A 25,926-nucleotide genomic window follows, 5' to 3' on the forward strand; every position below is an offset into this window, starting at 1 on the left:
CTCAGGCCTGCTTCCTAAGAACCTGGACTCCCCAGGGCTTCCACACAGTGTGTTCTTTCACATAATCAACAGATCTCCAAAACTCTGGTAATCAGAATCAGATTGAAGATTTGAATCTGACTGAGCTCTTTTCTTTCAATGAATTGCTCTCAGACTAGAGGAAAATGGAGAGAAAAGTTGTTGATTTAGTTTTGCACAGCTGGTTTTTTTTTAAGCTTTTCATTTGACTCCTTGTTTAATTGTTTGCATTTCATTATTTATTGGATTTACTTCTTCATTATAATTTCAAAGTACATTTCTGATTAGAGCCTTGATACAATGTTCTCTTAGGGGCCCCAGTCCTCCCAAGACCACAGTGTCAGCCTGCAGGTCCTAAAAGGTAAAGATTCTCACATTTTTGATTGAAAAAGAAATGGAAAAAAGGTTTCAACGTTGTGAACTTCAAAACTTTTCTTAAAAAGCTGACAACGTGCTAAAGAAACAGGCCTCGGACTCTAAAGTTCCTCTCCAATCAGGAGAGCAGGCTCCTTAGGATGGAGGGCCCTGGCTTAGCCAGTGGGCTGGAGTGGGGTCTGGCTGACACCCTTAACAGTCCGCCTCCTTTCTCTCTCTGCAGCCCTCATACGCTGAGTTTGATATTAGCGGAAATGTGCTTGGTTTGATCTTCAACCAAGGAATGATCTGGTGAGCTGTACATTTTGTTTGGGGATCATCTCATTTGGGGAAACAAAAAAACTGGAATGCCAGACTTTGTTTCTCAACTAGCTGGGCAGTGGCTGAACAAAGCTTATCTGTCTGTCCTCTCTGAGCTTCCTTCTTTCACATGACAAATAGAGGGCAGGAGTCAATGGAAACCAGAGAGTGTCTGCCCCTGCCCCGGCCCCACCATGTGCTGCCCTTGATGGAGGCAGGGAGGAAGGAACAAAGGAAAAAGTAGGGAGGGGAGGAAGGAGGTACAATGAAGAGAGGGAGAGAGGGAGGTGGGAAAGAGGAGGAAAGAAAGAAGAAGGAGGGAGGGAGAAAAAAGGAAGGAGAGAAGAAGCTAAGCTAAATGCACTACAGAGCTTGCGTCCCTGTCTAGAAGGGAGCTGGAAAGAGGCTGCATAACTCCAGCTGAAGACTTCCAAGATGCCAAGAGCTCACTGCAAGCCAATGTCCAATTCTCTTAATTTAAGGATTTGAAATACTTTTTTGAACACCAATGTGGTTTTAGGGAGACCATAAAGAAACAGACAGGAGACCACATAACTTGCTATACCTAGTGATGAGGCAGTGGCAAAATCCTGGCCAGAACCCAGCCCAGTAATGCTCAGGGTATCCCCCTGTCTTAAGGAATAGGTGGCTAGGGCTTGGTGGTAAATGTACTAGTTAAAAGGGAGACCCCTTCCCATGGGACCTGCAGAGAAAGCAACTAGGCCTCATACCCCAAACCCATCGATCCCATTTCCTTCTGTCATCCCTCCCTGACCTGCCCTGTGTCCAGCTGACCAGGAATGTGGTTTCTGCACTCCCAGGATGGGCTCTTTCTATGCTCCAGGACTGGTGGGCATCAATGTGCTGCGCCTGCTGACCTCCATGTACTTCCAGTGCTGGGCGGTGATGAGCAGCAACGTCCCCCATGAACGTGTGTTCAAAGCCTCCCGTTCCAACAACTTCTACATGGGCCTCCTGCTGCTGGTGCTCTTCCTCAGCCTCCTGCCAGTGGCCTACACCATCATGTCCCTCCCGCCCTCCTTTGACTGCGGGCCATTCAGGTGCATAGTCTTGGTTGCACAGGAGCAGCTCCTCTCTGGGGCTGCCTGCCCAGAGCACTGGCTGATAATTCTGGTTCTGGTGTCAATATCAGCCTGCAAAAAGCCACAGAGCTCTGGGCAAATCATCAGTGTTGTTCAATAGTTTTCTACAAGGATGGAAATGTCCCATGTCTGTGCAATCCGGTATGGTAGCCACCAACCACATGTGGCTGTTGAGCACTTGAAATGAGAACCAAACTGAGAAACTGGATTTCTTTATTTCGTTGAAATTCATTTTAATTTAAATAACCACGCATGGTCAGTGGCTACAATATTGGACAGTGCAGCTCTAATCTTTTAACATACGGGTAATCTACTACCCTGGATTACCTTACAGTGGGAATGAGGACCAGGAAGGTGCTGAAGATGAAATGACCAGCTATTTACAAGTGCCATTCAAATGTGAAGCAGCTTTGGAGACTCTTAACTGGGTTCCCATGCTCTGCAGAGCATTTGCAGGCACTGTGGGTTCAGAGTAAAACTGGACTCGTTTAGGAGCTGGACATTGTACAAAGAGATAAATAATTATGTAAGGAGGTGGACTAAGAAATAATGTGCATCTACTGCTATCTTTACAGATGTGAGAACCTCTGAAAACAAAGCTCGCTCTCTCCTCCATAAAAAGGGTTCTGTGGCTCAAGTAGTTTGGATGGCTTCCCCTTTTATCTGCCACCTTTTCACTTAGAAATGCTCAAGGAGCACAGTCCTTCATTAAAGGCTTGGAAGAATCCTTCAGTAAGATAATGTGTGCAAGCCAGTGTTTCCATCCTTACTGACCGGGGCTGGGAGTAGTGTGAGGCGAGCGAGGCAGGGACCTGCACTTGCCTGGCCCTGAGTCAGTACCTCCCTGACTGCTGCTCCCCAGGGCTTCACGCATCTCATCCCACTCTCATCCCGGTGTGCCTACCAGTGTGGAGCAACACACTTTGGGGAATGCTGACGTGGTACTTCTCAGTTTACAAGCAATTTAACCAGTTAAAGCCCTATGGTTGGTGCCCCTCAGTGAGGGCTGGGTGCTCCAAGGGGACAGCAGCAGGAGCTCACAGCAGACTGTCCTCTGGCTGGACAGGGTTCAGACAGAAGGAAAAGCGGGGCTAGATCTAGAGTGGAAGACCATGCTGAGCTGAGGAAGGTCTGGGACACCAGGCTGAAGGGAGAGCCACATGGCAGAAATGGTCATTTGTTCCTGTGGGCACTAGAAACTCATGTATCATCTAATATGTCATGACGCAATGACAAAATAATGCATTTTTAACATGGTCCCAAAATAATCCATATTTTACATGATGGGTATATACTGATAACAAAAAGTAAATTAATTAAATGTCATAATATTGGTGATATGCTTGGCACTTGAAATGCTGTCATGTAACTGCATTACTGCGATTTGTCATGTGCTCTGCAGCAGTGCTAGGCATTGAGATGTTCACAAGCAGTCTTTGGCATAACTATTCATGTTTGCCATTATTGCACAAAAGGAACCCTAGACAATATGTAAATACATGAGTATAGCTGCGTTCCAGTAGCACTTATTTATAAACACTTAAGTTTGAATTTCTTAATTCAATTTCTATGTATCATAAAATATTATTCTTTTAATATTTTTCCAACAATTTAAATATGTACAAATAAATCATTCTAATCTCACAGGCCATATAAAAAAACAAGTAGCAAGCCAAATTTGGTCCATGGGCCATTGTTTGCCACCCTTGATCAACACAAGAGAAAAATGAGGCTTCTAGCTGCAATATTTTGGAAGGCACTTATAATTTGACAGCCCTAAGCTCAATATTTTATATGCATTCATGTCTATGCCCTCTATACAATTCTCTGAAACAAATACTTATATTATACTTATAATATGAGATTAAACTATGCTATTATTATACTGTATTATACAGATGAGAAAAGTAGAGCAAAGACATTTTCAGTATTGTGCCCAAAGATGTCAAACCTCTGCAGCTCTGGTTCTTCCAGGAAAGCAGTGGTGAGTGGCAGCTTTGGGCCCCTGGGGGCGTGGTCACAGTTGTGTGTGCCCTATGAGCTTCACAGCATGCTCGTGTGTCCTGTCCTGTTTCCAGTGGGAAAAACAGAATGTATGATGTCATCCAAGAGACAGTTGAAAACGATTTCCCTACCTTCCTGGGCAAGATCGTTGCTTTCCTCGCCAATCCAGGCCTGATCATTCCAGCCATCCTGCTGATGTTGTAAGTTAGCCGGGGCAGCTCTACTGCATGGAAACCTCCCCTCACAGTTCACACCTCCTTGTCAAGTCATTCCTTCTTGCCTTCTTAGCCTGGTGCTTCTTAGCCTGGTGTCTTAGGAAGCAGATCCTAAGACAAAGATTCAAATGCAAGTCATTTATTGGGGAGGGGGTAGGGAAGAGACAGAAAGGACAGAAAGGTGCCTTATTACCACGGAGAGGACCTTAACCCTGCTGGGGAGCCCTAGGAAACAGTGTGCCTGAGTTACCCCACTCCAGGGCATTGGTAGACCAGCTGCCCTACCACTGACTGAGTGCTTCTGGGAGAAATGGGAGGGGAGAGGCTTTGGGTAATGCCAGGGCAGCTTGGGCCAGCTGCAATCCTGGGCATAAAGTCCAGGATGGAAGGGAAGCTTCAGGCAAAGTGGTGAAGGTACTGGCTGGTCTGAGTGTTCCAGGGAGCACACTGGAGATAGGATCCAAGGAGTACAGGTAGCTCCTGACAGTTATCTCAACTCCCTCCCAAAGGTTCACTAGCAACATCAAAGACTTCTGGGCTCTGAGTGTCTGAGAAAGTAGAGGCTGGGCCTCTGTTCCTGGCTGGGCCCTGGGACTTTCCCACAGAGCACCCTGTGCCCTGGAACATTTGGTTCATCATCACTACCCCTCTAAGACTGAGGAGAGGGGGTGGTTTTGTAACCCCAACAACAAGCCCCTTGTCTAAGCATAGGGGGCAAACAATGAATATGCAAAGAAGGAACAGGTGTTAAAATTCAACCCAGTAAATTTAAAGACCTAATTGGATTTATTAAGTGATTCTTGAATCGGGCAGCATCCCACCTACCAAGTAGAGAGATGCTTCAAGGAGTTGTACAAAAAAATAAAATTTGAAGGACTTTTATGGAAAGGAGGATGGGTCAAGAAATTATTAGCAAAGAAAAGAAAAGATTGTTCTTGGGTTGCTGTTTAGTGGGTTGGGGGAGGATGCCGTTTGGGGTTCATTTCGTTTTTTAACATAGGGAAGAAAGGAAAAACAGAACCCAGGAAATAAGAGTCCTGAATTTGAATTGCTGCCATCAAAAATATACTAGTGAAACCTTAGTATTTTTTTCCTTAATAGAAACCTATTTTGCATGCTTTTAAAAAATTATTAAATATTCCTACCTACCAAGTAAGTCACGAAACCATTAAAGATAGGCAAAAACCTCTTAGACATAAACATGAGTGATCTCTTCTTGAACATATCTGCAAAAATGAGCAAGTGGGACTACATTAAGCTGAAAAGCTTTGTACAGCGAAAGACACCATCAATAGAACAAAAAGGAACCCTACAGTATGGGAGAATATATTTGAAAATGAAGGAGGCTTGACGTTGCCTCAACAAACAAAAAACAAATAACCCAATTAAAAAATGGGCAGAGGAACTAGTTCTCCAAAAAAGAAATACAGATGGCCAAGAGACACATGAAAAGATGCTCCCACATCGCTAATTATCAGAGAAATGCAAATTAAAACTACAATGAGGTATCACCTCACACCAGTAAGGATAGCTGCCATCCAAAAGACAAACAACAACAAATGTTGGCGAGGCTGTGGAGAAAGGGGAACCCTCCTACACTGCTGGTGGGAATGTAAATTAGTTCAACCATTGTGGAAAGCAGTATGGAGGTCCACAAAAATGCTCAAAACAGACCTACCATTTGACCCAGGAATTCCACTCCTAGGAATTTACCCTAAGAACGCAGCAATCAAGTTTGAGAAAGACAGATGCACTCCTATGTTTATCGCAGCACTATTTTAGCCAAGAATTGGAAGCAACCTAAATGTCCATCTGTAGATGAATGGATAAAGAAGATGTGGTACATATAACAATGGAATACTATCAGCCATAAGAAGTGGAAAAATCCAACCATTTGCAGCAACATGGATGGAGCTGGAGAGTATTATGCTCAGTGAAATAAGCCAAGCGGAGAAAGAGAAATACCAAATGATTTCACTCATCTGAGGAGTATAGGAACAAAGGAAAAACTGAAGGAACAAAACAGCAGCAGAATTACAGAACCCAAAAAGAGGTACCAAAGGGAAAGGAACTGGGGAATGGGTGGGCAGGGAGGGATAAGGGGGGGGAAGAAGAAGGGGGGGATTAGCATGCATGGGGGGGAGGGAGAAAGGGGAGGGTGGGCTGCACAACACAGAGAGGACAAAGTGACTCTACAACATTTTGCTAAGCTGATGGAAGTAACCGTAATGTGGTTGTTAGGGGGGACCAGCATAGTAAACATAGTATTCTTCAGGTAAGTGTAGATTAAAAATTTAAAAAAAAAAAAAAAAAGAAAGAAAGAAAGAAAAGGGGGATTACTCCTTAACAGGATAAAACCAAAGATCAACGAAATCAATGGAGGTACTCTTTTCTGATAATATTCCTTTCTCTTAATTAAAAAAAAAAAAAAAAAAGCAGTTACTGTGTGCTGACCTCCAATGAGTTCTGCACAGTGGTATAGAGGGCATGTCAAAGTGTGGGCAAAGGGTCTGTTTGTTTCTACGCAGAAGATCAAGGCCTAGCTTGGATACCCAGAAAATGAACTAAGATACGATATGAGGAGGAGCTTCCGGCATCGGCACTCTCTGGAGGACTCGTGCCGGGGGATGATCATCAAAAAGCCTCCACAGGGATCCGGACGATGCTGCGGTTGTGGCTGCATCCAGCCCACCATCTCCTGGACTTGCCATGAGAAGGAGGAGGGAGATGTCTAGGCTGGCATGTGCATACAGTGAGACAACGAATTTGACTGGATCTGTACTGTTGGAACTCAACCAGGAGTTGGGAGGGGTGCAAGTTGTAGCACCCCAAAATCTCATGATAGACTATCTATGGTTAAAAGAACATATGGGATGTGAACAGATCCCAGAAATGGGCTGCTTTAATTTGTCTGATGGTTCAAGTACAGTTGGAAAATATCCATCATATCATAGATAAATTTTCACAAATGCCTAGGGTGCCTAAATGGTTTTCTTGGCTTCACTGGAGATGGCTGGTAATTATAGATTTGCTTTGTTTATGTCACCGTATTCCTATTATGTCAATATGTGTGTGCAAATTAGTTAGTAGTTTAAAACCTATACATACTTAAGGTACTATACAAGAAGATATGTCAAAGAAATAATCAATCCTCCCAAGTTTCCTTCATATGCTACATCTATAGCTTTTCTTCTTCCTTCCTAATTACAAACTTTAAATAGAATTCGTGCCTCATATCGAATTTACCGAGTATCATAATTCCTCCAGGTGGTAAAGATACCTCGAGACAAGTGCTGGGCATAGAAGCCACAGGGCATAAATCTGCAAAGAAGTAAAAAGCTAACCTTTGCAAACAATATGGCTTCTCTCTCACTTACCAACTTTACATTTCCCTGTATGGCCCCGGAAGATGACTGGTTAGCCAGAGACGGGTAAGATTCCTCAAGGGAGGAACAACCTAAGACAGGCACAGTCGCAGGGGGGCCATCAGGTGAGAATTTGGGGATCAACAGAGGTGAGGCTCAGCCATAGGCACAAAATAAAATTTGAAGGACTTTTATGGAAAGGAGGATGGGTCAAGAAATTATTAGCAAAGAAAAGAAAAGATTGTTCTTGGGTTGCTGTTTAGTGGGTTGGGGGAGGATGCCGTTTGGGGTTCATTTCGTTTTTTAACATAGGGAAGAAAGGAAAAACAGAACCCAGGAAATAAGAGTCCTGAATTTGAATTGCTGCCATCAAAAATATACTAGTGAAACCTTAGTATTTTTTTCCTTAATAGAAACCTATTTTGCATGCTTTTAAAAAATTATTAAATATTCCTAACATAAAGAAAAGTACAGACAACAATGTACCTGATCACAAGACTAAACAGATGTTAATATTTTGCAATATTTGCTCTAGAGCTGTCTCTTTTTAAAAGAAAGAAAATGTTACAGATATACTTCAAGCCCCACCTGGTCCTTCTCTCTTTCACCCTCTCCATAACCACTATTTGGATTCATTTTAATCATTTCCATGCATATTTTGGTACTTACATCACATGTGTATGTATCATTGTCTTCTGAGTTTAAAATGTTTTAATGAATGGTTCACATTACAAAGCTTTCCTCACTCAACATTATGTCTGGGGGATTTATCTATGCAGATACATGAGCACACATTTTCATGGCTGTTGTGTTCCCTTGTATGACTAAACCACAGTTTATCCATTCCTCTGCATAGAGATAATTGGGTTCTTGCCACCTTTTTTGCTATTTTAAATGTGCTCCTGGTGCAAATGTGACAGACCTCTAGAAGTGGAATTGCTGGGTCTTACGTATGCATTTCTTCAATCTTTTCAGATAGTGCTGCTCTCCAGGATTCATGTGCTTCCTTACATCCTGGATTCAAACATCCTCTGCTTCTAACTCCGGCATGAGGGAGGGCTGACAAGACAGTGACAAGCTGACGACCCCATGACCCACTGAGGGAATTCTGAAACCCAGACACCAAACCTGACCCTTGCAGGCAGGAGGGGAAATACTAACTTTGTAAACAGCCTCAAGAGAGACACAGCCATCCATGAGCATTTTGTCCTGACTTCCAGTTCCTCCCTAATAAATAGGTTGTTAATGAGGAGAAGGGGTGACGCCACAGACAGAGGAGGGCCTTCCTAAACAGATGGGTCCTTCACTTGTCCTCCACCCCTCTCTTCTCTTTGCACAGTCCTCTGAGACTTTGCTTCAGGAAGACCCAAGAGTTGGACACAAAGACATTAATGGTGGAACCTAAAACACTTTTAGGATGAACCTAAAAAACTTCCAGGCAGCAGGCCAGCAGAGCCCCTCGTCCAGGAGGTGCCTGACTTTTGGGGTCCCTCCCCTCCCAGGTAGTAAGTCCATCATGACCCTGGACCCAAGGTTCTGTCAAAGGGAAGCCAGGCTATAGCCGCAAAGGACACTCAGTCACCCAGTCAGCCTGAGTGGCTGGACTCTGAAAAAGCACCAACCCAGGCCCAGAAATTCCTGTCAGGCGTCCGTGGACAGGGAGCCTTCAGGGCATCTTCCGTTGCATGTCTCAGCACCATTAGAGCAGGAATAGGGTGCCTGTCTGCCCTCTTCCAGACTTTAAGACCATGGACAGAGCTTTGGCTTCCAATGTGGGCTCTTAACAAGTGCTAATAGATGGGCTGACCTTGAGTAAAGTACTTGACCTCTCTGAGGGCAGGGCACTGACTGTAAAGACAGGAGCCATCCTTTCTACTTCAAGGCAGGAGCCATCCTTTCTACTTCATGGGACTTCTGTCCAAACCACTAAGATGTGGAATGGGATGCACACGACAGAGCCTGGCACAGGGCAGGTACCCAGGATACACAGTGGTCAAGAAACCCTGCCACTTCCTGACCTCTTCAGATTGCCCAGAAGAGGTATGATTCCTTTAGCCAAACTTTACTGAGCACTCTGAGAGGTAGGAAAGTGTAAGCCATTTCCACACTAAGTGGGGAACTAAGGATGGTAGGACCTCCCTCTGCCCTGCCCGGAGGTAAAGCCTCTACACAAAGCCCCCAAGCCAGGAAGCCTGTCTTGATTCCTTGGAAGAGGCATCCAACTCTTGGAATTTCCAAAGATTTCAGTACCACAGGGGATGCTCTTTTTCTCTTGCAGCCTGGCCATATACTACCTGAACTCAGTATCCAAGAGCCTATCCCGAGCTAATGCCCAGCTGAGGAAGAAAATCCAAGCGGTGAGTCTCCGGGAGGATCTCATTCTGGAGGGAAAAAAGATCTCACGTTTTTTTCTGATTTGCTCTGAGCCTAGCTGTATGCTCTAAATGGCTTTCTGCTAAACAAATCTAAAACTATCTGTATTATAGGAAGCAGCCTGTGTGATTCAACACCATGTGTTCATTTCTTTTTTTTTACTTCGGTTTTTTAAGGTATCGTTTTTTTATCCATTCAGTGACTCTATGTCTTTTGATTGGTGCATTCAGTCCATTTAGGGTGATTTTTGATAGATACATACTTATTGCCATTTCAGGCTTTAGATTCATAGTTACCAAAGGTTCAAGGGTAGCTTCTTTACTATCTAACAGTCTAACTTAACTTGCTTATTCCCCTGTTTCAAACACAATCTAAAGGTTCTTTTTTTTCCTCCCTTCTTTTTATTCCTCCTCCATTCTTTATATATTAGGCGTCATATCCTGTACTTTTTATGTATCTCTTGACTGAGTTTGGAAGTAGTTGATTCAATTTTGTGTTTACTTAGTAATTAATTGGTCTACTTCCTTTACTGTGGTTTTATTTTCTCTGGTGACAACTATTTAGCCTTAGGAGCACTTCCATCTATAGCAGTTCCTCCAAAATACACTGTAGAGATGGTTTGTGGGAGGTAAATTCCCTCAACTTTTGCTTATCTGGAAATTGTTTAATTCCTGTTTCAAATGTAAATGTACTCTTTCCAGGCAGAGTATTCTTAGTTTGAGGCCCTTGTGCTTCATTGCATTAAATATATCATGCCACTCCATTCTTGTCTGTAAGGTTTCTGTTGAGAAGTCTGATAATAGCCTGATGGGTTTTCCTTTGTACATGATCTTTTTTCTCTCTCTGACTGCTTTTAGTACTCTGTCCTTGTCCTTGATCTTTGCCATTTTATTATATGTCTCAGTGTTGTCTTCCATGGGTCCCTTGTGTTGGGAGATCTGTGCACCTCTATGGCCTGAGAGACTATCTCCTTCCCCAGATTGGGGAAGTTTTCAGCAATTACCTCCTCAAAGACAGTTTCTATCCCTTTTTCTCTCTTCTTCTTCTTCTTGTACCCCCATAATGCAAATATTATTCTGTTTGGATTAGTCACACGGTTCACTTAATATTCTTTCATTCATAGAGATCCTTTTTTCTCTCTGTACCTCAGCTTCTTTGTATTCCTATTCTCTAATTTCTATTTCATTTACAGTCTTCTCTATTTCAACAAATCTTTTAAATTCCTCCATTGTATGTTTCATTCCTGATACTGTATTTTTCAAACTTTCTTATCTCTTTCTTGAATTCCTCCCTGAGGTCTTGAATATTTTTCTGTAGCTCTGTGAGCATGTTTATGATTTTTATTTTGAAATCTTTATCAGGAAGATTGGTGATTTCAGTTTCACTTGGCCCTCTTTCTGGTGTTTGTAGGATTTTGGTTTGTACCAGGTTCTTTTGACATTTCATACTTGTAATGAATAATATGGAATAATAACTTTGTGTAGGCAGTACCCTCTAGTGCCCAGAACACTGCATTTATATTCTGAGGATATTTGAGGGCACAAAACAATAATGACTAAGAGGTTGCTAATGAGCAGGAGAAATTCACTGGATTCCACCAAAGTTCATATATCATAAAACCAGTACCCACAATTCCTACAGATTCAAATTAATAATATAAACGCTAAAGAAAATATCATCAAAGTGATGTACTGCTCATGCCTCATGGTCTAAGAGGTCTCTTAAGTCCTCTGTACGCACAGGCAGCACAGGCAGCCTCCCATCAACTGACCTCTGACTACTCTCTTCCCCTCTCCCAGTCCCACCCACACTCCTACAGAAGGTAAGAGACAGATCCCAAAGCTCTCTAAGCCCTGTCCTCCTTGCTCCCTCCATCCCTCTTCTGGAATTAATTTATTTGTCTCCCATCCAGTTCCCCATCCACATTTCCCTCTATTAATCTCATTGGGTTCCTGCCCAAATATAGAAAACCATTGAAACATAAGACTGGCACTTTCTGTCCTCCCCTGGCCAGATTCCTTCAAAGGCTGTGCAAACCTAAGACTCAGACTGCCCTCTTCCATAAGTCATGAGGGCCAATAACTGGCAATTTAAGGTCATTACCAAGAACTGAAGGCAGAGCCTTTCCCTCTCTATCTCACAATCCTGGACTCTGAGCCTCAAACACCCACTTCCCCAGCCACGACCAACCATCAGCTTTTTCCTGCAGCTCCGTGAAGTTGAAAAGAGCCATAAAGGCAGAGCCACAGTCAGAGATTCAGATGACACAGCAAAAGTCAGCTCCCAAAATGCCACCAAGCTCCAAATCACCCAAGAAGGTAAATTCTATTTGGTGCTGATCACTTTTTAAAAGGCCATGTGGAAAGGTGTAAAGAGCATATTTTAGGGAATCAGATGGATCTGGGATTGAAATAAAAATTCTGACTATTATTAGCTGTATAAAGCCGGAAAAGTTAAAGTCAGACTAAATCCTAGTGCATACCTCATCGGCTGGTGAAAAAGAGGCGGGATTATGCATGCAAAGCATTTCACTGAATTCCTGGCTTAGAGAACCAGTGGGGAGCTGGTAAGACAGGGGTAGGGACATCTGTAAAATAGGGGAGTAGTGTCAGCCTTTCTGCAGAATCGGTTCACTCATTTCTATCCTCTACATCTCTGACTAGATTCTTTATGTTCCTCACAATTTAGTCTTCATTTCTGAAATGATTTTGCCTTCCTCACTTCCTCTCCTGAATCTGTCAGTTCCCATGTCTTATCAGCTTGAACACTACCAGTTTCCCACCCAGATCCCTTTAAGATGCTCCAAGTGTTGGATGGGGTGAATCACAGCTAGCTGCAGGTGGAGGAGGTATTTATTTTGTTTTGAATGTTTCCTTTAGGAGGAGAAATAGGGAGATTTGAACCTAGCAGCTGCTACTCCTACCTCACTGGTTTATATTCTCATTAAAAAGAGAGGCACTGGAATATCTAAAATAAAAGGATGACAAAGGACCACATAGAAGTGTCACAGGGTTTCAGAGGGCTGTGATCACAGACCATCTCCACCCTGAGAGTGAGTAAAGGTCAAATTGAAAGAGACCATCTCATTTTCCAAGTGGCCCTTTGTAAAATTAAGCCATATTAGGATGCTATAATTTTGGCCTTCAATAAGAGAACTGAACAAGATGCGTAATGGCTGATGGTTTAGAAGTTAGAATTTTGAGTGCAGAAATTACTTATCATTGTATCCCTTTATGACATATACACAAGAAATAGAAACAAGAGAAATTTAAGCACAAAGCAATAGGTCCCTGCAAGGTAAAAGTCCTGTCAGTTTATTTTCAATAATTGAGATCTGGTAATGACAGGAGTAACTGCAGAAGAAGGTCAGGACATTATGGAACAGTGACCATTTTGTTGATATTGGAACAGTACCCAGTGTTCCAGTAACCAGCATTGACATGGGTATAGTAACAAATTACTATTGAATAGTGACAACTAACAAGTACAAAGTGGATGCTGCAAAAAGAGGACAAGAGGTCTCTGTCAAAGCAGAACCTGTTCCTGGTGAGTCTCTCAAAACGTAAGGAAGATGTTTCAAAGTTATAGACATTCTTGCCAATAAGATCAGCTGGCAGTCCATCAATGCCCTCAAACACTGGTTCAGAGATACAGTGCAGAAGAGTGACAGCTTTTGTGGAGCTGAAGAAAATCGTTGACATTGCCTAATTTTTCCACATGGAACAGGAAATGAAGTAAATGTGATAGTATAATGTAACATCACCAACAAAAACAAGACAAAAAATAGAATGAGCAAATTTGGACACTGATGGTCTTAAGTATGGAAGGGGAAAAAAATAGGTATACAAAAAGTTTTCTAGCTCTTTCTCTGGAATCTCGCCACTGCGTTGGTGTAGATGAGAGACTGAGCTCGAGCTAGCTCCAATAAAGGCTCTTTGCTTTTGCATCGGTGTTGGCTCCTTGGTGGTCTTCTGGGATTCGCGACTTTGGGCACAACATTATATCTTCCTAGGCACATTCTAGGGGCCAAGGATCAATAAATTAGACATAAAAAAGGCAACAGACGGAGGGCGAAGCCAAGATGGCGGCGTGAGTAGAGCACCAGAAATCTCCTCCCAAAACTACATATATCTATGAAAATATAACAAAGACAACTCTTCCTAAAATAGAGACCAGAGGACACAGGACAACATCCAGATCACATCCACACCTGAGAGAAACCAGCGCCTCACGAAGGGGGTAAGATACAAGCCCCGGCCCAGTGGGACCCGAGCACCCCTCCCCCAGCTCCCTGTGGGAGGAGAGAACTCAGCAGGGAGAAGGACCCCAGGACTGCTGAACACTGAGCCCCAGGATTCTGGACCAGAGCGCAGACACACTGCATGTGTGGGGTCTTGGATACTAGGGAAACAGGGCGGCAGGACCTGTGAGTGGGTGCCTGAGGCTGACGCCAGAGAACAAAGAAACGTGAGCGGCCATTGTTTTTTTTGTTTTGTTTTGTTTTTTGTTTTTTTGGTGAGTGCTTTTTGGAAGTCTTAAAGGGACAGGGACCCCAATACTAGGGAAACAGGGAAGCAAGACTGGTGAGCGGGTGCCTGAGACTGGCACCTGAGGACAAAGAAAATTGTGCTTTTTCCTTTTTTTAAAAAAATTATTTACTTATTTATTATTTATTTTTCTTTTTGTTGTTGTTGTTTTGGCTTGGAGAGTGCTTTTTGGAAGTCTTAAAGGAGCAGGGCAGGACACTTAGTCCAGAGGCAGGGAATCTCGGGTTCTCTGGGCACTCTAACCCCCTGGGCAGCAGGGAGCACAGAGGCCCCTTACAGAGATAAATAGCCTCCTGGCCACTCCCCCTCCAACAGGGCTCCACCATTTTGGAGCAGCACCCGAGCCAGGCCACACCCACAGCAACAGCGGAGATAAACTCCATAGAAGCCGGGCAGGAAGCAGAAGCCCTGTCTGCACACAGCTGCCCAGCACAAGCCACAAGAGGTCGCTATTCTCCCAGGAGAGGAAGGCCACAGGAGAGGAAGGAAAGCTCTTCCAGCTGTCACTCGTACCAGCTCTGCAAACTATCTCTATCACCATGAAAAGGCAAAACTACAGGCAGACAAAGATCACAGAGTCAACACCTGAGAAGGAGACAGACCTAACCAGTCTTTCTGAAAAAGAATTCAAAATAAAAATCATAAACAAGCTGACAGAGATGCAGAGAAATATTCAAGAGCTAAGGGATGAAGTCCAGAGGGAGATCACAGATGCCAGGAAGGAGATTACAGAAGTGAAACAAACCCTGGAAGGATTTATAAGCAGAATGGATAAGATGCAAGAGGCCATTGAAGGAATAGAAACCAGAGAACAGGAACGTATAGAAGCTGACATAGAGAGAGATAAAAGGATCTCCAGGAACGAAACAATACTAAGAGAACTATGTGACCAATCCAAAAGGAACAATATCCATATTATAGGGGTACCAGAAGAAGAGAGAGGAAAATGGATAGAAAGTGTCTTTGAAGAAATAATTGCTGAAAACTTCCCCAAACTGGGGGAGGAAATAATTGAACAGACCATGGAATTACACAGAACCCCCAACAGAAAGGGTCCAAGGAGGACAACACCAAGACACATAGTAATTAAAATGGCAAGGCTCAAGGACAAGGAAAGAGTTTTAAAGGCAGCTAGAGAGAAAAAGTTCACCTATAAAGGAAAACCCATCAGGCTAACATCAGACTTCTCGACAGAAACCCTACAGGCCAGAAGAGAATGTCATGATATATTTAATACAATGAAACAGAAGGGCCTTGAACCAAGGATACTGTATCCAGCACGACTATCATTTAAATATGATGGCAGGATTAAACAATTCCCAGACAAGCAAAAGCTGAGGGAATTTGCTTCCCACAAACCACCTCTACAGGGCATCTTACAGGGACTGCTGTAGATGGGAGCACCCCTAAAAAGAGCACAGAACAAAACACACAACATATGAAGAATGGAAGAAGAGGAATAAGAAGGGAGAGAAGAAAAGAATCTCTAGACAGTGTATATAACAGCTCAAAAAGCGAGCTAAGTTAGGCAGTAAGATACTAAAGAGGCTAACCCTGAACCTTTGGTAACCACGAATTTAAAGCCTGCAATGGCAATAAGTACATATCTCTCAATAGTTACCCTAAATGTAAATGGACTTAATGCACCAATCAAAAGACACAGAGTAATAGAATGGATAAAAAAGCAAGACCCATCTATATGCTGCTTACAAGAAACTCACCTCAAACCCAAAGACATGCACAGACTAAAAGTCAAGGAATGGAAAAACATATTTCAGGCAAACAACAGTGAGAAGAAAGCAGGGGTTGCAGTACTAATATCAGACAAAATAGACTTCAAAACAAAGAAAGTAACAAGAGATAAAGAAGGACACTACATAATGATAAAGGGCTCAGCCCAACAAGAGGATATAACCATTCTAAATATATATGCACCCAACACAGGAGCACCAGCATATGTGAAACAAATACTAACAGAACTAAAGAGGGAAATAGACTGCAATGCATTCATTTTAGGAGACTTCAACACACCACTCACCCCAAAGGATAGATCCACCGGGCAGAAAATAAGTAAGGACACACAGGCACTGAACAACACACTAGAACAGATGGACCTAATAGACATCTGTAGAACTCTACATCCAAAAGCAACAGGATATACATTCTTCTCAAGTGCACATGGAATATTCTCCAGAATAGACCACATACTAGCTCACAAAAAGAGCCTCAGTAAATTCCAAAAGATTGAAATTCTACCAACCAACTTTTCAGACCACAAAGGTATAAAACTAGAAATAAATTCTACAAAGAAAAAAAAAGGCTCACAAACACATGGAGGCTTAACAACATGCTTCTAAATAATCAATGGATCAATGAACAAATCAAAATAGAGATCAAGGAATATATAGAAACAAATGACAACAACACAAAGCCCCAACTTCTGTGGGACGCAGCGAAAGCAGTCTTAAGAGGAAAGTATATAGCGATCCAGGCACACTTCAAAAAGGAAGAACAATCCCAAATGAATAGTCTAACATCACAATTATCGAAACTGGAATAAGAAGAACAAATGAGGCCTAAAGTCAGCAGAAGGAGGGACATAATAAAGATCAGAGAAGAAATAAACAAAATTGAGAAGAATAAAACAATAGCAAAAATCAACAAAACCAAGAGCTGGTTCTTTGAGAAAATAAACAAAATAGATAAGCCTCTAGCCAAACTTATTAAGAGAAACAGAGAATCAACATAAATCAACAGAATCAGAAATGAGAACGGAAAAATCACGACAGACTCCACAGAAATACAAAGAATTATTAAAGACTACTATGAAAACCTATATGCCAACAAGCTGGAAAACCTGGAAGAAATGGACAACTTCCTAGAAAAATACAACCTCCCAAGACGAACCAAGGAAGAAACACAAAAGTTAAACAAACCAATTACGAGCAAAGAAATTGAAACAGTAATCAAAAAACTACCCAAGAACAAAACCCCGGGGCCGGGCAGATTTACCTCAGAATTTTACCAGACACACAGAGAAGACATAATACCCATTCTCCTTAAAGTTTTCCAAAAAATAGAAGAAGAGGGAATACTCCCAAACTCATTTTATGAAGCCAACATCACCCTAATACCAAAACCAGGCAAAGACCCCACAAAAAAGAAAATTACAGACCAATATCCCTGATGAATGTAGATGCAAAAATACTCAATAAAATATTAGCAAACAGAATTCAACAGCATATCAAAAGGATCATACACCATGACCAAGTGGGATTCATCCCAGGGATGCAAGGATGGTACAACATTCGAAAATCCATCAACATCATCCACCACATCAACAAAAAGAAAGACAAAAACCACATGATCATCTCCATAGATGCTGAAAAAGCATTTGACAAAATTCAACATCCATTCATGATAAAAACTCTCAGCAAAATGGGAATAGAGGGCAAGCACCTCAACATAATAAAGGCCATATATGATAAACCCACAGCCCACATTATACTGAACAGCAAGAAGCTGAAAGCATTTCCTCTGAGATCGGGAACTAGACATGGATGCCCACTCTCCCCCCTGTTATTTAACATAGTACTAGAGGTCCTAGCCACGGCTATCAGACAAAACAAAGAAATACAAGGAATCCAGATTGGTAAAGAAGAAGTTAAACTGTCACTATTTGCAGATGATATGATATTGTACATAAAAAACCCTAAAGACTCCACTCCAAAACTACTAGAAATGATATCGGAATACAGCAAAGTTGCAGGATACAAAATTAACACACAGAAATCTGTAGCTTTCCAATACACTAACAATGAACCAATAGAAAGAGAAATCAGGAAAACAATTCCATTCACAATTGCATCAAAAAGAATAAAATACCTAGGAATAAACCTAACCAAAGAAGTGAAAGACCTATACCCTGAAAACTACAAGTCACTCTTAAGAGAAATTAAAGGGGACACTAACAAATGGAAACTCATCCCATGCTCATGGCTAGGAAGAATTAATATCATCAAAATGGCCATCCTGCCCAAAGCAATATACAGATTTGATGCAATCCCTCTCAAATTACCAACAACATTCTTCAATGAATTGGAACAAATAATTCAAAAATTCATATCGAAACACCAAAGACCTCAAATAGCCAAAGCAATCCTGAGAAGGAAGAATAAAGTTGGAGGTATCTCACACCCCAACTTCAAGCTCTACTACAAAGCCATAGTAATCAAGACAATTGGGTACTGGCACAAGAACAGAGCCACAGACCAGTGGAACAGATTAGAGACTCCAGGCATGAACCCAAACATATATGGTCAATTAATATTTGATAAAGGAGCCATGGACATAAAATGGTGAAATGACAGTCTCTTCAACAGATGGTGCTGGCAAAACTGGACAGCTACATGTAGGAGAATGAAACTGGACCATTGTCTAACCCCATACACAAAAGTAAATTCAAAATAGATCAAAGAACTGAATGTAAGTCATGTAACCATAAAACTCTTAGAAAAAAACATAGGCAAAAACCTTTTAGACATAAACATGAGTGACCTCTTCTTGAACTTATCTCCCTGGGCAAGGAAAACAACAGCAAAAATGAACAAGTGGGACTATATTAAGCTGAAAAGCTTCTGTACAGCAAAAGACACCATCAATAGAACAAAAAGGAACCCTACAGTATGGGAGAATATATTTGAAAATGATAGATCCGATAAAGGCTTGATGTCCAGAATATATAAAGAGCTCACACGCCTCAACAAACAAAAAACAAATAACCAAATTAAAAAATAGGCAAAGGAACTGGACAGTTCTCTAAAAAAGAAATACAGATGGCCAACAGACACATGAAAAGATGCTCCACATCGCTAGTTATCAGAGAAATGCAAATTAAAACTACAATGAGGTATCACCTCACACCAGTAAGGATGGCTGCCATCCAAAAGACAAACAACAACAAATGTTGGCGAGGCTGTGGAGAAAGGGAACCCTCCTACACTGCTGGTGGGAATGTAAATTAGTTCAACAATTGTGGAAAGCAGTATGGAGGTACATCAAAATGCTCAAAACAGACTTACCATTTGACCCAGGAATTCCACTCCTAGGAATTTACCTTAAGAACGCAGCAATCAAGTTTGAGAAAGACATATGCACCCTTATGTTTATCAGAGCACTATTTACAATAGCCAAGAATTGGAAGGAACCTAAATGTCCATCGATAGATGAATGGATAAAGAAGAGGTGGTACATATATACAATGGAATACTACTCAGCCATAAAAAAGGGCAAATCCTACCTTTTGCAGCAACATGGATGGAGCTGGAGGGTATTATTCTCAGCAAAATAGAGAAAGAGAAATACCAAATGATTTCACTCATCTGTGGAGTATAAGAACAAAGGAAAAACTGAAGGAACAAAACAGCAGCAGAATCACAGAACTCAAGAATGGACTAACAGGTACCAAAGGGAAAGGGACTTTGGAGGATGGGTGGGTAGGGAGGGATAAGAGGGGGGTAGAAGGGGAGTATTAAGATTAGCATGCATGGGGAAGTGGGAGAAAGGGGAGGGATGTACAACACAGAGAAGACAAGTAGTGATTCTACAACATTTTGCTATGCTGATTGACAGTGACTGTAAAGGGATTTATAGGGGGGACCTGGTATAGGGGAGAGCCTAGTAAACATAATATTTGTCATGTAAGTGTAGATTAATGATAACAAAAAAAAAAGCAGTTCCTGTGTGGTGACCTCCAATGAGTTCTACACAGTGGTATAAAGGGCATATCAAAGTGAGGGCAAAGGGTCTGTTTGTGTTTATACAGAGGATCAAAGCCTAATTTGGCTACCCAGAAAATGAACTAAGATATGATATGAAGAAGAACTTCCAACATCAGCACTCTCTGGAACAGTCATACCAGAAGATGATCATCAAAAAACCTCAACAAAGATCCAGGCGATGCTGCAGTTGTAGCTGCATCCATCCCACCGGTTCCTGGACTTGCCATTGGAATGAAGAAGGAGATATCTAAGCTGGCCTGTGCTTTCATTAAAGCAACAAATTTGACTGGATCTATACTGTTGGAACTCAACCAAGAATTAGGAGAAGTGAAAGTTGTAGCGCTCCAAAATCTTACGACTACAAACTATCTACTTTTAAAAGAACATATGGGATGTGAACAGTTCCCAGGAATGGGTTGTTTTAATTTGTCTGCTTTCTCTCAGACTGTTCAGGTACAGTTGGACAATATCCATCATATCATAGACAAATTTTCACAAATGCCTAGGATGCCTAACTGGTTTTCTTGGCTTCACTGGAGATGGCTGGTAGTTATTGATCTGCTTTGGTTATGTAACTGTATTCCTATTATGTTAATGTGTGTGTGCAATTTCATTAGTAGTTAAAACCTATATATGCTTAAGTTACTCTACAAGAAGATATGTCAAAGAAATAATCAATCCTCCCATGTTTTCTTCCATCTGCTACCTCTATAACTTTTCTTCTTCCTTCCTAATTACAACCCTTAAATAGAATTCGTGCCTCATATCGAATTTACCGAGTATCATAATTCCTCCAAGTGGTAAAGATACCTCAAGACAAATGCTGGGCATAGAAGCCACAGGGCATAAATCTGCAAAGAAGTAAAAAGCTAACCTTTTCAAACAATATGGCTTCTCTCTCACTTACCAACTTTACATCTCCCTGTATGGCCCCAGAAGATGACTAGTTAGCCAGAGACGGGTAAGATTCCTCAAGGGAGGAACAACCTAAGACAGGCACAGTCGCAGGGGGGCCATCAGGTGAGAAATTGGGGATCAACAGAGGTGAGGCTTAGAACCTCACCCCCCCGTTTTGAGAGAAATCTTCTGCATCCGTGGATGTTTTATTGCCCTTGTCTAGCTTGGATTAACACATAGTCTACAAGCACACACCTGATCATCTACAATTGCTCTCTTACAACACTAAACTATGTTTTCTACCTTTATCTTGCATCTACCTACCACTTCAGCATTTTATTAAAAATAAAAATAATAATAATAATAATAAAGGGAGAAATGTGGGATCCACATATAAATCAAGTATAAAAATCAAACGAATATTCATATTTGACCTGATTGTTTATAGTTCATAATGCGTGATCAAAACCGAAAGTTTCTGTGATGACTGCCCTTGTACTGTTCACCATGTAAGAACTTATTCACTATGTAAGAATTTGTTCACCATGTAAGAACTTGTTCATTATGCTTCAGAAGATTGGAGACTGATGAGAATTAGGCTTGAGAAGGATTAATGATTGTGCATTGAGCATTGACTCCCCTATACAGAATTTTATTGTTGTTAACAACCATTTGATCAATAAATATGAGAGATACCCTCTCAAAAAAAAAAAAAAGTTTTCTATGAGAAACCAAGAAACACATTGGCTTGACAGTGGTCAGGTCATGCCACCGTAGTCCCTATATGCCTTCCACCCACCCATGCCTTCCCCCTCCTTCCCCTACTGGTTGCTGTTTTAAAGTTTGCCCTCTCCAAATATGGATTTTTATTACAGATCTAAAGCCCTTTCAATTCTGTACTGATTAAGTCAGTACTGCACTATTTGAGTTTTTAAAAATTAAAGTACTATGGGATCACATCGATTGGGACTAGGATGTAGGGGAGAGCTTAGGAAGAGAGTCAGCCTTTCATCTGGAAAACTCCAATAGCTTCTGTTGATGCCCTTGCTCAGCTTCTCTTCTTGAGGTATTTGCTAGAATTATACTAGCTTCTGTAACAGACCCAAAACAGCTAATGACTCAAACACAATAAAAGTTTACTTCTTATGTAACATAAAGTCCAAATTGGTGTTTCCACTTGGTGGCTGCCTTCCTCCCAAGCAATGATACAGGGACGCTGGCTCCTTCCATCCTGTGACTCTGCTGTGTCTAGCTTGTGCAAGAAGGGCCCAGAGCACACACCTGGCACACACCAAAGCCTGGACTCCAGTCACAGGCTGCCCCCATCCACAATAGGAATGGCCTATTTCTCTGTCCCAGGAACGGGGTTCGGTGAAGAACCAGCCAGTAACTGCCCTTAACTTGGAATTAGAGGAAGGAAGCAAGTACGTGAAAGAGCTGGAAATTGGATCCGACTCCATACAGTTTACGTAGCCCCTCCATCATTGTATTTGACCCTGGCCACCACCTGTGATGCTGTTACTATTGTCAGAATTCGATCCTCAAGAAAACCCAGATTCAGAGAGTCTAGCTTAAAGCCATAGTCCAAAATCTCGTTCTCTAGCCAGCAGACCATATTCCTCCAGCAGCTGTGTTTATGCAAAGGTGAGGCCAAGGTGGCCCCAGACGCCTCAGGGCAATCTGACCATCCTCCCGTCACCAAACAGGACTGAAATCTAGGTACAGACCATGGCAGCCCCAAAGCTCCGGCCCCATACCAGGGAACTGTAGCAAAATCCCCCACACCCTCATTCTTGTCTTGGTTCCTTTTCCAGGTACGATGGCTTACTCTGCCAGCCAAACCCAGACTCTGGACAAGGCGGCACAGGGTCCTGGGACCTCCAGTTCCACTGGGGAGCCTATACTGCCTGCCTCCCGGAACTTCCCTCTATCTCGGCCCCCTGGCGTCAGACCACATTGGAGCCAAGCCCAGCCTCAGGCTCATCCCTGGCAGTCCGCCTCTGGAAAGAGTGCTCAGAGACCCCCTCACTGACAGCTGGGACTCAAGGGAGCACCGTTCTGGGCCGACCCTCGGTCCCCACCGGCTCACACACCCTAAGCGGTGTTCTCTTTCTCTCTCCTCCCCCACACAGGCACATTCTCTCCTCTCACTGAACTTGGAAACTTTGATTCCTTAGTCTCAGGCCCTTGTTGGCTACCAGAATGGAATAGTGGGTTCATCTGCCTGTTAGCAGAGCTGGGGGCCCCCACCAGCCCCCAAAACTGCCCTCCCCAGGATCTTGGTTCAGGCAGCTCTGGACCCTACTCTGGTTCACCTCAGCCCTAGACTTTGGGAAGAGGCGCAGGGCCATGACCACCATCATAGGCTTTTTTGTGGCACCCATGTTGAGACACAGGTTTCTGTCAACAAAACTGACTGAGGGGAAGGGGCAGAGGGGCCCACATTCCTGACCATCATCTCCATCCAAAGGAGGTGGGGCAGTGCAATCGAAGGTACAAGAAGCCAGTGAAAAAAGTAAATGAGCCAGACATGGTAATTTTCAATCACAATGTAAGTTGGTCATGAAGACGATAGTACAGCATGGAGAATATAGTCAGTGATTCTGTAACATCTTTCTATGTTGACAGATAGTAACCGCATTAGAGGGGGTAAGGATTCAATATGAGTAACTGTTGAACTACTGTGTTGTACATTTGAAGCCAGTATAAGATTGTATATCAATGACACTTCAATTTAAAAAAAAAAAAAAGGAAACGAGCCAGAGTCCAGCCATGGTGAGCAGGAAGGTGGTGAGATACCCCAGAACCCATCCCGAAGGGGGCTGATGCTATTAAGCCCCTGAAGTGCATCATGGTCTCCTAGAAGCAAGGCAAGGAGCACTGAGTGGTGTTAAAGTTAGGTAATTGTTTCCTAATTGTTGCCTAATTGAAGTAAAGTTAAAGATGGCTCAGAGAGGAAAAATCTTTCTCATGCACCAAATTTGGAATGGAATTTGATAGCCTGCTCGTGGTATTAGGGAAGCTGAAGATAGTTTCTTTGAGGAGTTTTGCAGAAGGTCCAATGCCGGGCCTTGTCTCTGTTGATTCTGTGTTCACCCAGTGTCATATCGTGATTTTGTGCCCAATGTCTCCAGCAGGACATCAGCTTGGGAGGCCAGACCATTGAGAAGGCCTTACCAGCACGATCAAAGACTCCCCAGAAGCTGAGCCACAGTCCAGGGCTCTTCGACCGTGCAGGCAGTTCTGCCCTTTCATCTACCATATGATCTGAGGCCCAGGGTAGCAGGACAGCTTCAAGGTCAAGGAACCACCTTCCTCCTTCTCTCTGAGTGTTTTAAAGGGTGTCCTCTTCCTGAGCCACCACCCATGTCCCCAGGGTTCTCAGGAGAATCCCCCACACCCTGGAAATCTAGCAAAGTCCTGGTGGGGATGAAGATTTTACAGATTTCATAAGCTATATAATTAAAACAATTTGTTGCTGTATAAAAAATTATCCCCAAAATTTAGCAGCTTAAAAAAAACAATAAACACTTATTATCTCACAGTTTCTATGGGTCAAGAATTTAGAGGTGGCTTCACCAGGCAGTTCTGGTTCTGGATATTCAGTCAGGAGCTCAGGCTGGGCTACAGTCACTGGGAGAGTTGACAGAGGCAGGAAGACCTGTCTGCAAATGGCTCACTCCTGTGGTGTTGGCAGGAGGCTTCGGTTCCTTGCTGGCTAGTACCAAACTGAGTACTCCGCACATGGACCTCCATAAGGCTGCTGGAGCAGCCTCACAACATAGTAGCTGGTTTCCCCCAGAGTAAGTAATCTGAGACAGAGAGCAAGGAGGAAGCCATAATGCCTTTTATAACCTAGTCTCAGAAGTTACACCATCTCTTCCCTTTCTGTTCACTAGAATTGAGTCACCAAGTCTAGCTTACACTCAAAGGGAAAGAAAGCAGGCTTCCTCTCTTGAAGGGGACAGAGATTATCAAAGCATTTTGGACACATTTTAATGGGAGATTTCCTGATTCAAATAGTTGCAATAACTATATCAAGAAAACTCAAGCTTTTTTGAGAGCTGTCCATAAGAGGATCAGTTACAGGCAACAGGAAACTTCTGGTGAGCTAGGGAGATGAGTAGAGGAAGAAGGCATAGGTAAGATAGGAAAGGTGTTAATGGGGTGTGACTTTATAGCTGGCATGTTATCAGAAAACAGTCTAAGGATTGCTCTGCACCCTTGGGTTTGACCTTCCAGCTCATTTCATCTTAAAACTTCACTATTCAGCCTATCCAGAAGCCATAGGCATGAAGACACTCTTTTCTTCCTTCTTTCCTCCCTCCCTCCTTCTTCCTCTCTTTTCCTTCCTTCTTTCCTTTCTTCCTCCCTCCCTCCCTTCCTTCCTTTCCTCAGGTCACCTAAGAATGCTTTGAACTAGAAAGTCTAGTTAACAATTTATTAAGAGAACTAATTCGTGTATGCCTTACTGAGGGGAAATGAAACAGACAGTAAATTTTATCAGTCAAAGGCTATTTGCATGCACATCCTTTTGTTTTTAATAGTCTACCTGTTCAATGTCCATAAAGTGCTCCATTGTATACAGAATCACATAAGCAGGAACATACTTCTGGTAACATTCCAGGCAGGTACATGAGTTCCCTGTGACTAGCACACTCACGGAAAGTAGTGGGTGATGCACCACCCAGTAAGGAGACCTGGCACGGTCCCAACAGTATCTACTATGCTGGAGAGCCTCAGCTCAGTAAAAAGTCACTTCAAGTACGCTCTATAGAGCCCCAGCCAAAGCTGGGGCCCCAAAGTTCCTCATGCTCTGCAAAGGAAAAGAAGAAGTCTGCCATGCAGAAAGAGACGTTTGTCTTTTTGACCTTGTCAGAAAGTGGAGGAAAAAAGTCTCCCTTGAGAATTTGTATCCACAAGGCAGCACTCACACAGAAGATACAAAT

The 25,926-nt window shown here is 42.7% G+C and overlaps 1 protein-coding gene across 1 annotated transcript in view; it reads left to right on the forward strand.

Moving 5' to 3' along the window:
• The window catches only part of TMC2 (transmembrane channel like 2), an 87,900-nt gene extending 63,392 nt beyond the window's left edge, over nucleotides 1–24,508 (forward strand). The window contains exons 15-20 of the mRNA XM_073238064.1: nucleotides 617–684; nucleotides 1,515–1,754; nucleotides 3,875–4,000; nucleotides 9,659–9,737; nucleotides 11,963–12,071; nucleotides 22,792–24,508. Coding sequence (XP_073094165.1) covers nucleotides 617–684; nucleotides 1,515–1,754; nucleotides 3,875–4,000; nucleotides 9,659–9,737; nucleotides 11,963–12,071; nucleotides 22,792–23,009 — 840 coding nt within the window. The 3' untranslated portion in view covers nucleotides 23,010–24,508. The remainder of the gene's footprint in view (nucleotides 1–616; nucleotides 685–1,514; nucleotides 1,755–3,874; nucleotides 4,001–9,658; nucleotides 9,738–11,962; nucleotides 12,072–22,791) is intronic.
• Nucleotides 24,509–25,926: the final 1,418 nt, after the last annotated feature.

This window comes from Manis javanica, chromosome 5 (genome assembly GCF_040802235.1).
Source record: "Manis javanica isolate MJ-LG chromosome 5, MJ_LKY, whole genome shotgun sequence".
Classification (NCBI taxonomy): Eukaryota; Metazoa; Chordata; class Mammalia; order Pholidota; family Manidae; genus Manis; species Manis javanica.